The sequence below is a fragment of the Eretmochelys imbricata genome, chromosome 1 (genome assembly GCF_965152235.1).
Source record: "Eretmochelys imbricata isolate rEreImb1 chromosome 1, rEreImb1.hap1, whole genome shotgun sequence".
Classification (NCBI taxonomy): domain Eukaryota; kingdom Metazoa; phylum Chordata; order Testudines; family Cheloniidae; genus Eretmochelys; species Eretmochelys imbricata.
In genome coordinates, this window is record NC_135572.1 from 59,846,171 (window position 1) to 59,862,923 (window position 16,753).

The 16,753-nt window shown below is 42.3% G+C and overlaps 1 protein-coding gene across 1 annotated transcript in view; it reads left to right on the top strand.

Moving 5' to 3' along the window:
- Positions 1–752: 752 nt before the first annotated feature.
- The window catches only part of SUCLA2 (succinate-CoA ligase ADP-forming subunit beta), a 42,446-nt gene continuing 26,445 nt past the window's right edge, over positions 753–16,753 (top strand). The window contains exons 1-4 of the mRNA XM_077811464.1: positions 753–886; positions 4,249–4,432; positions 15,935–16,034; positions 16,257–16,419. Of these exons, the coding sequence (XP_077667590.1) occupies positions 803–886; positions 4,249–4,432; positions 15,935–16,034; positions 16,257–16,419 (531 nt within the window). The 5' untranslated portion in view covers positions 753–802. The remainder of the gene's footprint in view (positions 887–4,248; positions 4,433–15,934; positions 16,035–16,256; positions 16,420–16,753) is intronic.

Here is a 16,753-nt window from a genome sequence, read left to right on the forward strand (position 1 = left end):
GCAGAGCTATGTTGGGCAGAGAGGACACTTTGTCTAGCCCTTGATTGATGTAGTGATGGCTGCAGAAATCTGTAGTGTAACAGGCCAAGGGGAGGGGGGTGTTCAGTTTCAGAACTACAGGCCCCCTACACCGAGCCACAGGTTTCTTGCTATAACCCTTGTAACCCTGGGGTTGGTTAACACAAGCTCCTCGGCTGATCTTGTTTGCCCTGCGATCAGCCAGGGACAACAGGGGTTTTGGGCACACTCAGCATGGGTGGCCTGAGCAGTTTGAGCCCTGGGGATCCTGGCTGGCAGGTTACCAGTGGGAGGGCAGCCTGACTGGGGCAGGGACTGTGCCTGGAGCCTGAGCTGTTTCACAGCCCCTAGGGCTGGAGGAAGCGCGGAGTCACTTGCGGGTCTGCACCCACCCCCACAGCCCTCGAGGGTGTCAACAGCCGCTGCTCTCCGCAGTCACGGGGGCGCTTTTCATTGCCTTCAATGAGCCACAGGTCAGGCCCTGGTGAAGCCACCGTGCCTGGGGCTAGGAGGCCCTTCACAACAGGCCCCTGCAGGCCAGTCAATCTCAGCAGGGCGGGCTCCTGAAGTTGCTGGTTCCCCTCGCTAGAGGGCAGGGCAGCGCTGGGCTCGGAGGCCCCCCGAGAGTCCAGAGACCATAGAGTTCCCCAGCTGGGCGCTGCCCTCGGGGACCGCTGTTTTCAGGAGAGGCGGAGCCGAGGCCCTTTCTAACCCTCCCACGCTCTATGGTAACGGCAGCGGCGGCGCGCGTGCGTGGTGAGTGGGAAGCTGCCAAGGTTTGGTCATGGCGGCGTCCATGATTTGCAGCCGGGTGTCGGCCGGGCTGAGGAACAACGGCTGCCGGGCGTCGTTCGGTGCCGTCGCCAAGGTGACCCCCCGCGGCCTGGGCGCGCGGGGGCGGGCGGGGCCGGGCCGGGCAGGGGCGGGGGGGTCACTGGCTGTGACATTCTGCCCCCGCCAGCCCCGGGGGTGGGGGGCAGAGGTGCCTGGTGGGGGGAGGCCGGGGGCAGCGCTTGGGGTGGGGCTGGGGGGCTGTTAAAGTGACGGGGCTTCTCAGTGTCTGGTTCGGGTCAGCAGGACGCGGGAGCAGCTGGGCCGCGGCGTGTCCCAGGGCGGCCGGGAGCAGGCGGCCGAGAATGGCCCTTCGGTTGGCCGGGGAGCACCCGAGTGCGTGTGTCGGGCTGGGCGGCGGTGGGGGAGGGGGATGTTGACATCTGGCCCTTGGCCGTTCCCACCGCGCCGTGACGGTTGGCTTCTGCCTGCCCCCATCGCTGTGGCAGTGGTCCCCCCCCCCCGACCCCAGCTCTGTAGTAACACTGGCCACTTGAGGTCCTGCGGGCTGGTTGCTTCAGTAGGTGCCAAACCCCCCCCCCCCCGGGTGGGGGGCTGTGCTCCTGCCCGGGTGATGGCTTACATGAACGTTTGTTTTCAGCCTGTTCTCCTTGCTTCCCTTCGCATAACTACAGGGAATTTAATGCAAACCAAAACACGGGCTGGGGGCGGGGGGCATAGCTCAGTGGTTTGAGCATTGGCCTGCTAAACCCAGGGTTGTGAGCTCAAACCTTGAGGGGGCCATTTAGGGATTTGGGACAAAAATTGGGGATTGGTCCTGCTTTGAGCAGGGGTTTGGACTAGATGACCTTCCGAGGTCCCTTCCAACCCTAATATTCTATGATTCTGTGAGGCAAACAGATTCGATGTGTCTGCGCTTCCCCCTGCCATAAATGGAGGAAGGCTGGTGTTACTCCTTATCTCATATTACACTGCAGAGTCTTTGAGGGGCACTGCTGGTCGGTTTGAGAAACAGCAGCTGCTGCAACAAGTACCTTTCATTTGAACAAAAAGAAAAGGAGTACTTGTGGTACCTTAGAGACTAACAAATCCTTTTCTTTTTGCGAATACAGACTAACACGGCTGCTACTCTGAAACCTTTCATTTGAACAGGAAGCAAAGTAAAGAGTGCACAGTTTGATCCGTGTATGGTTTGCAGTAGTGATCCTTCTGAGATTTAAATAGGCTTTGCTCTCCTTTGTCAAGTTTGAATTTCCCAGGCAAACTCTTGTTTGCTTATTTTAGGCTGTTTGAAATTGCGACCGGCGTCCCAGTGGGCACCAGCTATGGTCACTCAATTAGGGTGAACTGCAAAGAATGGGGCAGTCAAACTCCCCAAAACTGGTAGATATTCCAATACTTAGATTCATGAACCCAGCATAAAACAGCTTCTTTATTACCTTACTGGTTACTCAGAAGTCCAAACAACACAGTTCCCTTAAAGTGATCGAGCCTCAGGCCTCCATCCAGGTACCCATGTCAAATATGATGAATATTTTTGTAAATCTTATTTCATCATAGAAAAGGTTCTACCGATCCCAAAGGATTGGACACATTATCTCCCAGGTTAATGAATGTTTCAGATCTTACCCAAATACATGCTACAGCCAATTCTTATTAACTAAACTAAAATTTATTAAAAAACAAGAGAGAGTATGGTTAAAAGATCAGTATACATACAGACATGAGTTCAATCCATTGAGGCTCAGATTCATAGCAGAGATGGTGAGCTTTGTAGTTGCAAAGAGTTCCTTTAGAATTTAGTTCATAGGTCATAGCCCAATGTCCAAATACCATATTTAGGGAGTACTAGCATAACTGGGACCTCAGTCTTGCGACTCAAACTTCCCCTGTTGAAGTGTAAGCAGATCTGAGATGACAGAATCAGGACCCAAAGGTCTTTTATACAATTTCATCTCTTTTGACAAGTTGGAATTCCTCAGGGAACAAAAGGTAATTAGGATGAATTTGAAGGATGAATACGGAGATATCCCGTGTTTACAATTCATTTACATGATAGGATGTTCTTTGGACATCTGAATTATCAGAATACAGCATAGACAGGGAGTATTGATTACATTGTCTACCCTACTTCATACATACGTAAATACACAAAAACACAAACTTATCTCAACGCAGGATGTTTAACCCTTTCTAGCCATGCGTCACAGAATTATAAAAAGAATTTCCTCAAATTCCAGGATATTTAAAGATAAGTGTCCAGTTAAAAATCAATGTATTTAAATGTCACTGTTGCTATTAACACCTTAGCCTAAACTAAGAGAATCTTAAAAATTAAACATTTCTTGTACTTCAGTCAGCTTGAACAGTGAAATACCTTTGGCTCCAGGTTTGCAAATGTGTATATAAATTAAACCCATTGACTTCAATAGGACAAATAATGTGCAAAAAGTTAAGCACTGTGCTCTTCTACACTTTAATTTAGAAAACAAAAATGCCTTTTTCTGGTATTGTTGGAAATCGTTCTCTTTTGTGTTATAAACACAAATTCTTGGTTTATGCCACCTTTAAAATTTGGAAAAACTACTCTGCATTGTGTCCAGTAATAGCTTTTCATAGTCTTGTTCACATTGCACTGTTGTCAGGGTTGTGTAGTAAAGTCAGAATTCCACCCTCATTTGCTCCGTTCGCCCTCTTGTTTCTGGCTAGTGTCTATCCAGAAACTCCTGGCGCACTCATTCTGTGTCAGTTTCCATGAAGAAGTGACTGCATTGAATGGAATGTCCTAGTTTTGGTCTTGAGCATATTTTCTCTCTATTTGACTTCAATATTTTTTATATTGGCTTGCCTTCTATGCAGCCCTCTGATTAATTGTTAGCGCTTGACATCAAGTACTGATAATGTCTAATAGAGAAAGTTAAATCTGGATTTTTCTGCTTTTACGACGGTCTGGAGACCAAGATAGCAATGCTAAGTCCTGTCAACAGTCATTTTGCTAGATTGGTCAAACTCCGTACAACCCATTCTTTTAATTACTGAAACTGGTGTACAATGCCCCTTTTTAACCACAGGTTATGCCTCTTAATTTATATATCTGTTATGCAGAAGTGTTTTAAAGATATAGTTTAGCTTTTACCATACATTTTGCTGTCTGTATCTAATTCTGTCAATCTTTACACTTTTTATGTAAAATGCCAAGTGTTAAACTGAGCACATAGGATTTTGCTTTAAGAAAACTGGAAGTGACTCTTACTTTCATGTTAAATTTACTAGTGGTATGGCATCTAGCATTGCGCAACCTTCTTATTGTACCAGAATGTACCATCTCACATAAATCCATTCTTCAAATTCCATAGTTCTTATGCATTTAACATAAAATTTGTGGTTAAATAGAGGACACCCTGTTTGAAAGAGAATTACTTTCTTTAATTTTCCTAGGTACTTGCTGGAGGTCCAGGACTATTCAATAGCCATGGGTTTCAGGTGCAACAGCAACAACAAAGGAGCCTGTCACTGCATGAATACCTGAGCATGGAACTGTTGCAAGAGGCTGGTATTTCTGTTCCACATGGACTGGTTGCAAAGACACCAGAAGAAGCTTACACAATTGCAAAAGAAATAGGTATAATATTAAAGAGAACATATGTAGTTTAGACATGGAATTTCTGATACAAGGTGTAATTACTTTTGTTTCGTACTTTCCTAGTAAGACACGTCTTAGTTCTACATATCCTCTCTTAAGGAGAGCTTCCTCCCCCCGGAAAAAACTTGCTTGAATATTATTTTGTAGCTGAAATCTTGTTTTATTCATCAAAGCTTTCTAAAGCCTGAGATTCTACAATGCAACAATGGAAACAGTGACATCAGCCAGGTGGCCTAGTGATAGAGATGCGTTGCTGGATCAAATCATGTGCCTGAGACTCACATGGGGAGGATCTTAGTCCTTATGTATGGAAAGCAGGGCTCAGTGGCACTCCTATTTCTTGCCCCCGACTCTGTGGAAAGGGTCTTCACACAGTTTAACATCTGTGGCTGGAATGGGTTAGGGTGGGGTGGGTAACAAGGGAATATGTTTTTCCGTCATTTTCCCCTGGGCCCTTCATAATTTCTCTGAGAGAGCTAATGCGTCATAACTTTTACACCTCTCCCATCCCCCCAGATAGATCCAGGGAAAGACATGGCTGGAGGGGTTGTGGTGGGGGGCGGGGGGAGCCACTGCAGGTGAAAATGTTCTTTGCATGGGTGGTCCAGGCCTCATTGATCATGAGGGCATTACCAGGTTTGCATGCAACATTTTTGCAATGGGAGTAAGGGCAAAAATCTGTCCTTTCAACAGGACAATGTGTTCCTTGAGTTCTTCTCAGTTTTCCTTGCAAAAGCCCCCTTCAGCTGCTTTTGTTCCAGAGGGGGCCACTGTATGTAGTGTTGTAGTGGACGGTGCGCTGAATTCCCAGGGTTTGAAGAGAACCAATTTGTTTGAACTCTGCAACTTAGTTACTTTTTTGTTTGCAACCTTTCTCGTAGTACATTATGGGCATTCATTATGTGAGAATGGTCAATTGTTAAGCTCTTTCTAGGCTACTAGTTGTCAAAAAAAACTATGCCAATACATTGTTCTAAAGGTAACTTTCTGTAGGCTTGCTCTTTCTGAGTTGACTTGACTTTCGTGTCACACTGACTTGCTACTTTAATCTACCCATGTCTCTTGTTAAATGTGTGTGTGTGTGTGTGTATATATATGTATTTCTGATTTGATTTTGATCTCCCTTCTGCATTGTTTCAGCAATGATTCTTTATTAATTTGCATGAAATAAGCTCTCTAATTTGAAAGATCATGTTGTAGACTTGCATCAGTCAGGGTTTAATGCAGAAAAGGATTTGCTGATTCCACTACCATATGTAGGAGGTCTAGATATATCTTCAACTTGCTGCAGCAGAGATGGTTCCTCAATCTTTATTTCTTAGACAAAGATAACTGCTTGTGTCTGGACACTGAACTCTGTGGTGCTTAGGTTTATTGCAAGTAATAAGATCTACAAATAACTTTTTTTTTTTTTTTCAGAGCAAGTGGTGCTGTGTTAAGATGTATGAAGCTTTAGAAAGACACCCTTCCCCCCGCCCCCCCCGCCGTAGGTCTGATATTCTAGAAATTCAGGTCTTGTCTATCCTGTTTTTTTCTGAGCCGCATTTGTCTCTTTGGAAGTTAATATGTGGCACCGACTCTGGGGCCGGAGCTACAGGCGCCAACTTTCCAATGTGCTGGAGGGTGCTCACTGCTCAACCCCTGGCTCTGCCACAGGCCCTGCCCCCACTCCTTCCCTTCCCGCCCCTGAGTCTGCCATGCCCTCGCTCCTCCCCCTACCCCCCCAGAGTTGCTGGGAGCGGGGGGAGGGGTGGAGCTGATTGGGTGGTCGGTGGGGGCTGCTGACGTATTACTGTGGCTCTTTGGCAATGTACGTTGGTAAATTCTGGCTCTTTCTCAGGCTCAGGTTGGCCACCCCTGCCTTAAACTGACAGACAGGCTCACCGAATTCTGTGAAGGAGCTACAGATAGGACATAATCTTTAAACCCAAAAGTAGCCTCTATGGGAATCAAGCCGACAAACATCAGCTTACCACGAGAGTGGTGGTGGCAGTACAGTAGTAGTATTTTGTGGGAGTTTAGCCCTTTTAAATTGACATTACTTGAGGAACTGTTTAGTAAATCTGATAAATGTGATCATTACAATAAGATCTTTTGCCACCTCACAGAATTCAATGAGTCTTTTGCTCACTTGTGTAATAAAATTAAAAAGGAGTGTTATGGAAGAGGAAATAGTTTAGTTAAGAGTTGGGAAAATATTTTATTTATTCTGTTACCAGCAGTTTTACTATGTTCAGACTTTTTAAATGTTTTACAGTATTTCACTTTCCCACTTACAACTACTGCCCAAACAAACATGGTGTATTGTCAGTTGACAGGTAACCTGATCCAATAATGTAATTAGCAACAGCTATGTAATATAAACTGTTTTCCAGCTTCATGTACATTGAGCATGATGCTGCATACCCTTGTTTTGTATCCAGTGTAATTTTTCAAAGGAAGGATGAAGAATAATTATTTATATTATTGTAGCACCTAGAAGCCTTAGTCATGAACCAGGATATCCTAGTGCTCAGGCCTATGCATATGGTATGTTGCAAACAGGGCAAATTTCTGAACTGAAGGTTAGGAAGGATGTATAAACACATTTTCCAAATCATGTGATGTGTTAGAGAAAATTTAATTTAAAAAATTAGTTCTCATTTAAAGTAACTTTTAAGATTTCCTTGTGTATTGGGAGTCAGATTTTCTTACTATTTACTAGAGATAGCAGTAAGACGTTACTTCTGTTAACAATGCAGAACCAACTGATGTACAAAGTACAAGCTGAATTCTGTTTTGTTTCATATATGTACAAAATTGTTAAGTTTAATTTGCAGGACCAATCTCCTCCCATCCTCCCCTCGCCCCCTTAAGCCAGTGCAATCCCAGTAAAGACAATGGGGTTGCCAGGCTTATTTTAGGGCAGAACTTGGCCTGCAGAGTCTGTTACTAGCATTATTTCAAACAGAAAAAAACATCTCTTCACTTTCAAACTAAGCTAACCTGATACAGAATCATTGAGGCAATATGTGAAACATCTCCACTAAAAAAAACATTCTCCAGTGATGTATTGTGTTTTTATCTTTCTAGAAATTCCCTCATTCCTCCTAAATAAGCAAATAAATTAATATGCCAAGACATGAAGACAGGGCTTGCCCCTCTCTGAAGTCCCCCCCTCCCCCCAATTAATAAACTCTGGATATTCATATATAACAGTACTGGCACCCCATAGATTTTGATGTCCTGAACAGATGCTGCATCTAAGTATATTTAACTTTCAGGCAGCCACTCTTTTCGTCAGTATTCATTGTACCAACTGTCTGAACAATTTCTGATCTTAAGTCCATTGTATTTAAGTACCTTTTTAATGTTGATAAAATCCTAGAGAGATTCGTGGACAGAAATGTTATAACTACTAATGAAAGTGTCTGTTTGCTTTGAAATTTGTAGGTTGCATGGATAGCTTTCCTGTGCTTGAGTACTTGTTTAAATGGAAAGGTATACCAGTATGAGGTAGGGTGTAAATTTAAATCACTGTAGTTTTACAGATATTATTCCAGTATGAGTATCTTTTTTTCCATATTAACTTATGTCACTTTGGAAATGTGGCATAAATTGAGTGGGTAGGACCCCAGAGTAAGTGTGTGTTTGTTTTGTAAGTGTGTCCACATGGGCAGTTTCACTGCTATAACTGCAATGGTTTAACTATAGCTGTATAACTAGAAAAAATTTCCCATGTAGACAAGCACTAAGAGAACTACTACTAGAGGCATAAAATTTGAGTAGTAAAAGTAGATGCTCACTTTATATTTAAAGGGGAAAGTATCACTTTATATTTTAGTGTTTGGAGGCCCCATCAAGGCCTTGTTGTTCTAGGTGTTTATACACCCATAATAAACAGGCCCAGAACTGCCCCAGAAAATTCAGAATCTTAGCATCTGATGGGAGACAACAGATGGATACAGCAAATATGTGGAGAGTGGAATAGGACGAAGTAGTAATACAATTAGAATTTAGTATAAGCAGTGGCTGTATCAAATGACTTCTTGCACTGACATTTCCTGTTCACTGTAATCTGAGCTACAAGTTCACAATAATTTCCATGGGTAGAAGTGCACTCCTTTAGCAGATGTACAGTTGCACTCCTTACTGTGTAGATGCTAACTGTTGTTACTCTTTACTGGTCACATTATCATATATCCAAGTCTTGCAGAGCACTTATCCCTGGGACTATGCTCCCTGAAACACCTCACACCATTCCTGTGCCTGAACTAACAGCCTGCGTCTGGCTTGCTTGTGGCCCTTCTGGCTGAAATACAGTTTACCACAAACTTGAAAATCACTTAGAACACTGAAACTAGTAGGCTTGAGTGGTGTTCTGACATTGTTTCTTCAAAAGTTTGGTGTTATAGAGTTTACCTGCTGTAGAGCCCAAAAAATGTTATGGAACTATGATATGGACTTCCGGCATTGAGGCTTCCAGCTCCCTGTTTCCTAGTCCTGTGTGTTGAGCTAGATAGCTACAGAGCATGTAAATCATGTTCCCTTGCCATTTGCTTTGTAGTACTCTTCAGCAGGACTTTTGTTGCGGCATCTTATTCCACCCCAATTAAAAAGGCAGCAGTAATGCTCTTACTTTCTTAAACTGAGCCAAACGTTAAGTGAACCTGTCTTTGTTTTTATTTTATTCAATTCTTTACTACTGTTTTTTGCCCATTTGGGTGGGAGTGTGAGGAGGAGATGACCAAAAACCCTGTTCTAATAGCACTGGTTATCTAACTGAATTGATGATATGCGGTTTTGCAGAATCTCTTAAAATTTGTGATATTGCTACGTATGTTCCATTTAATAGCAGGTACACACATAAAATTTTCAAACAAATCAAGACATTTTTACACAATAACTTGTGCAACACCTTTAATCAAGCATGTAAACTCATGCACAGTACTTCTTAAAGAATTACTATTAAAAATGGTTTTTTTATCTGATAAATCAGTGTATAAGGTCCTATCCATAACATTTTACAAATCTAGCTCAGTGATAATTAGCCAAAAAAATTTAGTCTTGAAGAAGCTGTGGTGTGTTAACCCATTGACTGGACCACCAAGATGCAATCTTCCACAGTAACTTATTGCCTTGCAATTAAAATACAGGCTCAATTCTTGAATTATTTGGACGTTATACCAAAGCTTTCATGCTGTTCAGAAGGTCTGCCTATTCTAAGTTCATTATGGAATCAAATGTAATGTCTTCTCTTAAAAAGATAGTCTCTTCCCCTAAAGAGAATTTGCAAGTACATTAAGTACAGAAATAGAAATGAAAAGAAATGGAGCCAGAAAGTCAAGTTACTGGGGCTGTAAAGTATTAAAACACTGACGTTCCCCAGGGTACAATCTGGACTATTGAACAGCAGTGCCCCCTTAAGTCTCTAGCCTGGGATGCCTCGTACACTGACTTGCTGCCAGAACAGGACACCTGGCCTGCTAATAGACAGCCTCCAGCATGTAACTTGCTCCCAGCTACACAGCATTGAGTGCTACTAGCCTAGCCAAACATACATTACTTACACAGCAACACCCACGTATACCCAGTCCCAGCCTTATTCCCCAGAAATGTGCGTCTTGCACTGCTCTGTATTCTTCTGGACAGTGTAAGCTCATAGTAAGTCTGTCATTCCAACACATTCTGCACCAGCCTTATCCGAAGTAGAGGTTCCCAAACACAATAATTTAAATAAAGTTTTTTTTATGTAGAGAGAAATAGATTTTAAGGATTACAAGTGATAAAGTATAAAAGTCAGAATTGGTTACAAAAGAAATGAAAAGAGAAACACAAGCTACTACCTAAATGAACTTAAAAGCCAAATATCTCTCACCATGAGCTGTAATAGTTCACAGGCTGGATTTTCTTTCAGCCGGTGACTGGTCCCTCTGTTCAATGTGCTTTAAGTATTTGTTGATGCCATGAGCAGAGATGGGAGGAGGAAAGGGGTGATGTGGAGGTCACTGTTTCTTCTTTTTATAGCCTTCTCCTTTCTTTGAGCATTATCCCCTCCTCCCACCAGGTTGTAGACAAACAGTTATCTGTGTGCATGAGATTCAAACATGTAAATTTCTTGTTTATACCTTCTCCACTGCTGGTGGATGGCCAGTTAAGTAGGTACTGGCCCCTTAGCACCTTGCTGGTGTGCTAGTGTGCCTTTGTTTCTGAGAAGATGATTTGTGGGTGTTACCCAGATCTGCAACATATTTCAGTAACAATCATATAGCAAAATTTCATAATTTTACATGCAGTGATGTTTGTACGTTTCAACAAGATAATATTCAGCAGATTGAATTTTCAAATGATCACTCACAAGGCATACTTTGTACAAAATATATCATAACCATATAAAAGTGGTGAACATGGGGTACAGGGTGTCACAAGTACATAGGTCAGATCAACAGGTTCTTTTCAACAGTGTTTCTAAATAGAGAACTGGAGTGTGCTAGTTTTTATTTTCCTAAGGTACGTATAATTTTTCCACTGTTCTGGCCCCCAACAGGGAATGAGTGGTGAAGGCCTGCATATGAATCAAAGTTGAGGAAGCCAAGCTGAAGAAAGAAGGCTAGAATATCTTCTGTTTTTTTTATCTATTTCCTTTTCAGTAGCAGACTTTTCAAATCTTTATCACAGCTATCTTTTTGGGTCCTTCAGTAGACTCATGAGAAATTTGAACAGAGATATAGAAATAGAGGAAATGCAGTTCATCATAGCCAAACTCATTTTCTCCCCTGAAATGCTTCCAGACAGTGGGGCCTGATTAGCACGTAGTTTAATGAAGCAAATCAAAGGAAACACATTTACTAGATCATATATTCAGATAAGTTCTTCTTTAATGTTTCTTGCCTGTTCTTAGATGAACAGAAAATGCTGAAGCTTATAATTATATTCTCATACTTTGGATTTCTTGCTGCTTCTTGGAAATAGTCTGACAGGTTGGTTGTTTAAGTGAATTAGGATATTTTGTGTTTCATGGCAAGAGAAGGTAGAGCTAAACTCTCTGCTGTATATTTTTCGTTCTGTGTAACAGTTAAGAGTTTCACATCACTACTAAAAAGAAAAGGAGTACTTGTGGCACCTTAGAGACTAACAAATTTATTTGAGCATAAGCTTTCGTGAGCTACAGCTCACTTTATCGGATGGAGTGAGCTGTAGCTCACGAAAGCTTATGCTCAAATAAATTTGTTAGTCTGTATTTGCAAAAAAGAAAAGGAGTATTTGTGGCACTTTAGAGACTAACACGGCTGCTACTCTGAAACATCACTACTCAATCCCTTGAATTGCTTTGAAAATCTCCTCTGTGGTCTGTCAAATTTTGAAACAGCTTGTTATTCTTAAGGAGTGGACAGAGAGGTTATATGTACCAATAACAAATGTCTCAATTTATGCATGTATTATAACTGCACTGTCTACAGTTTTCTTTTAACTTTAATGAAAAATAAACTCATATTCCTCACTACTTATTCACTGCTCATTTGCTGGAAATTTATTGAATCCAAGGCTGATAACTTTCCAGAGTCTAATCCTACTGAAGGGGAGAGAGACTTAAATAAAACCCAACAACTGTAACAAAAATCCAAAACCTGCTTTAGTAAAGAATTCCTCTCTTTAGCAAACATTTCAGAAGGGCAAATACTGCTGGTGCTCTCCACCGCTGCCCCAACATTGTTGCTTAAGTTTGAACAGTTTACTTTCTGCTTATACCTGTAAAGTGGAACATACAAAAACTTCTCTGTCCATTTCGTGATCTGCAAACGTGTCCCTTCCAACCTCTTAAGAGAGGACAAAAAAGGTGGTTTGAGTGTTTCTATTTGGAGCTGCTCCCTGTACTTTTTCTGGCTGGCACCAGGCTATGCTGAGGTAGGATATTGACTTTTGTTCTAGTAGGCTAGAAAGAGGGGTTAAAATAGAATTCTAGATATCCAGGATTTGTCTGGTTATATGCAGAAAATCTTTGAGTAAACTTAGTGGCTTAGAGAAAATTAGGCTAATAAATATTGGTGTCAATCAAAAACAATGCCTGAAAACATCTATAGCAGGGGTGGCAAAACTGTGGCTCATGTGGCTTTACCATTAAAGTGCGGCTCGCGGAGCCCCCCCTCTTCCCCGCCATTCTTCACCTACCAGACTGCTGGTGGGAGCTCAGGACCTCTGCCTTGCAGCAGGGTGGTGGGGCAGGGGCTTCTGCCCCGCAGAGAGGGAGGTGTCTCAGGGCTTCAGCCCCACCTGGCTCACCTGCTGGGGCTCGGGGCTTCAGCAGGATCTGGGCTGAAGCCCTGAGCCCCGGCAGGTGCATCTTGGCGCTCAAACTTCTGAAGATTGTCGTATGTGGCTTGTGGGGTCAGTAAGTTTAGCCATCTCTGATTTATAGAGAGGCACCTATTGCTTTGCAGATTTAGCTCAGGACTGGGAGTCCAGAAAACTGATTCTTTTCCCAACATTGCCACTGCGTTGCTCTGTGATGTTTGACAAATTGTCCTCTCTCCTGGTTACTGAGTAGCTGAAGACCTTTGATGTATAGCAGTATTTCTCTACAGTTATCAAAATAGCAAATATACATCTTTCTGAAAATCTTCATAATGAAATGAGTATAACTTCTGATCTTCAAAAAGCCATCCAAGTGGATTTTATCTGTCATGGAAGGATGTCTTTTTTTTTTTTTTTTTGGTCCTGCCTTTGTACCTGTTTCTACTTTTCTTTTACCCATGTTACATATGAACTTTTTGGGTCAGTTCTCCGTTAATGTATTCTTTGTAATAGATTGTTTGTACATTGTAGCGTTTGAGTAGTAGCTCCAGAGGCAGATTAAGAGTTTGTGGGGCCCTGGGCCAGAGCAAGTGGGGGGGGCCCCTCCTCCCCCTTCTGACTGCAGTCACATGGCAGGAGTGCCAGGTGAGGCAAGCCCCTGACCCTGCTCCCTGGCACAAGCGCCAGACAGGGTGCCCATTTTTCTGTGGGCCCCCTGGACATGGGCCCCATTAGCCCAGTAGCTAATCGATTACTGGGTAGGTCTGTTTTGTTTGCAGATCAGTGTGTAGCAATATCATTGGCCAATGAACATTAATATTTCTATCTGGTGGTTGGTTACCTTATGCTTGATGCTAAACATAAGGCTTGTACAAGTGTACGAAGACAGAATAGTCTCATGGAAGGGTAACATGAATAATAAGAGTCCCAAGTATTTCTTGCATGACTTCTATGAAAATATTAGTCTAATCCACTGGTTCTCAAACTGTGGGTCAGGACCCCAAAGTGGGTTGTGACCCCGTTTTAATGGGATCACCAGGGCTTGTTGGGGCTGGGGCTGAAGCCTGAGCCCTATACTCGGGGCTGAAACCGAAGCCCGAGCCCCACGGTGGGGCTCAGGCTTCAGTCCTGGGTGGCGGGGCTCAGGTTACAGGCCCCCCACCTGAGGCTGAGCCCTTGGGCTTTGGCTCCCCCGCCTGGGGTGGTGGGGCTCAGACAGGCTTAGGCTTTGGTCCCCCTCCTAAGGTCTTGTAGTAATTTTTGTTGTCAAAAGGGGGTCACAGAGCAATAAGTTGGAGAACCCCTGGTCTAATCTGCATGACATCCAGTATTCAGTAGATATATAAAATGGAATAGGATTGTGAAGATAATTATCTTGGATGTAAAGGTCATAGTAAGTCTACATGTGCTCACATCTTAACTCGCAAACTCTTCAAATATTTTATACCAAAGAGATTGATAGTGACCGAGAAAATTTAAAGAGAGCTCCTTAGTGTTTTTTTTTTTTTTAAAAGTGCTGGATTGGCTACTAGTACTTTTCACTGCATAGTTACCTCAGATTATAACTAGAGTATTGCCCCTAACTTGAGTCCTGTCCACATACCGTGCACAAACTCAACTTGATTATGACTTTTAACTCGAGTTGGCTGGCCTGTTGGATATAGGCTAAAGCTCAGGTTAGCACAACTCAACGGCTGTCATGGCCAGTTTGTTGTATGATAGCAGGATAATTCAATTTGAGTGCAGGTAGTCTTCCACTGCCTTTCCAAAATTTCTCCCATCACCACCCGGTGTGCCCAGAAAGCATAGACAAGTTCTCCCATAATTCACTGGGGAAAGAATTCATAGATGAGCTTAGCTTATGGCAGCACAAAGAACCCTGGGACATGTCCCCAGAAGACCAGATTTATGTTACAAAGTTCTGTTGGCTTATCTGTGTTTGGTGAGGGGTGCGTGTGTGTGTGTTGGGGAAGGGGGAGGACCACAACCCTAGCTGACATAGTTAAGCCAGCAAAAGCCCCAGTGGAGACGCTCTTTTGTTAGCATCGCTTATGTCATTTGGGAGATGGTGTTACTATGCCAGCAGAAAAACTTGTTCTGTCTGTATACATTCCATCTATGCTGGGGGTGTCTGCCAGTGTAACTATACCAGCAAAGCATTTATAGTGTAGATAAGGCCGCCTTTGTCATGAGGAGGGTGGAACCTGCTTAAAGTATTTGCCCAAAGGTTATGGCTGAGTCTATACTATGCTTTGTATACTATACCAGCAAAATGCTCCAAGTATGGATGCAACTTATACTGGCAAAGCTGTACTTGTATAGCTTTTTCTAGTGTGTCCACCCTCTGAACAGAACAAGCTAGAATTGTAAAAGTACGGTTCTGCCAGTACAGTTTTGCCAGTGTAATTGCATCTATGCCAATGGCTTCTTCTCGCAGAAGCATGTCAGTCAGGGGTCACCTCTCTTTGCACCCCTGACTGCTATATCATGGCCTACAGAAGTCTGTCATGTAGACATAAAATTGATTTAGGCTGAATTAAGAAGCTTGACCGCCTAAAAGTTATACTACTCATTCTCATGTTCTTCTCACAAAATCTGGTAGATTCATTTAGGCCCTGACTTCTGCCAAGCATTCCAGCACGTGCTTAAGTGGTCTGCTGGATTGGGGCCTTAGTTGATTGCACGAGCGCTACTCATTTGGAAGTTAACTTGAGAAAGTATATCAGTTGTATACTAACGGGCAAGATAGTGCATAGGGTGGATGCATGCTGCTATTCATTCTTTCACACACAAGAAAATACTGGCTAATGATGGCTTGAAAAGTTGTGTTGACATTTAATGATGTAAATAGTACTGAGATCTGAGAGAATGTTAATCTGTTAGATTATGTCAACAAATAATTGAATAATGACTAATTAAACCAAAAGTCAGGTCAGTCATTTTATAAATACAGACTTAGAATGCTGGAATTTGGAATCTTTCTTGAGCTGGAGCTCCTAGATTTGTTTGTACGTCAGCCTGATTTATTTTTTTGTCAAGAGAAAACATTGAGTAATGTAAGTGAGAGTTCTGCCATCTTAGTCTGAATAATCTGTGCTCTATCTTGTGGGAGGGAAATAAACTGAAAATATCCTTGGGTATGCTACTGACTAATTTAGGAATCATAATTGACAAATTCTGGCTTTTTTTTTTTTTTTTTTTAAATTCTAGGTTCAAAGGACCTTGTGGTAAAAGCTCAGGTTTTAGCTGGTGGTAGAGGAAAAGGAACCTTTGAAGGTGGCCTCAAAGGCGGAGTGAAAATAGTTTTTTCGTAAGTTGTATTTTTAAATTATCAGGTAAATTGAAAATATCTTCAATCCATTTATATGGCTTGGAATTTGAATTTGATTAAAATGCCTTGTAAACTATGAAGACGTAAACTAGGTAAGAACATATTTTTACTGTAGACTAATATACAGAACTTGTATTAATTCATTCTCCTCTCTTTACTCAAGCATTTCTCTTGTCACATTCTGAGCTTCTCTTATTCTAGTCCAGAAGAAGCAAAAGAGATTTCCTCCAAAATGATTGGAAAGAAGTTGTTTACCAAGCAGACAGGAGAAAAGGGCAGGATATGCAATCAAGTATTTATCTGTGAGCGCAGATATCCCAGGAGAGAATACTATTTTGCAATAACTATGGAAAGGTCATTTCAAGTGAGTATAGATATAGTGCTCTTAAACTGAATTTGGTATATTGGGAATCGAAAAAATATTACTGCTGTTCTTCACTTGGGTCACATTTGAATTTGAAACTGATTTATAGAGTTGTACATGAACATAACCTTCTGTTTGGTAGCATGACCTTGGATTGCATGCTTTTTAAACACTTCAAATACCAAAGCAATTTGCTGTGGCACAATGCAATTAAATGAATGCTACATAACTGGATATCTGTAGTACTGACATTTCTGAACTGCAGAGTTGATAATTGCAGTGGGATAGAGAAATGATCTAATTTCTGTCTCCTTGACCACACTTAATTTTAAGT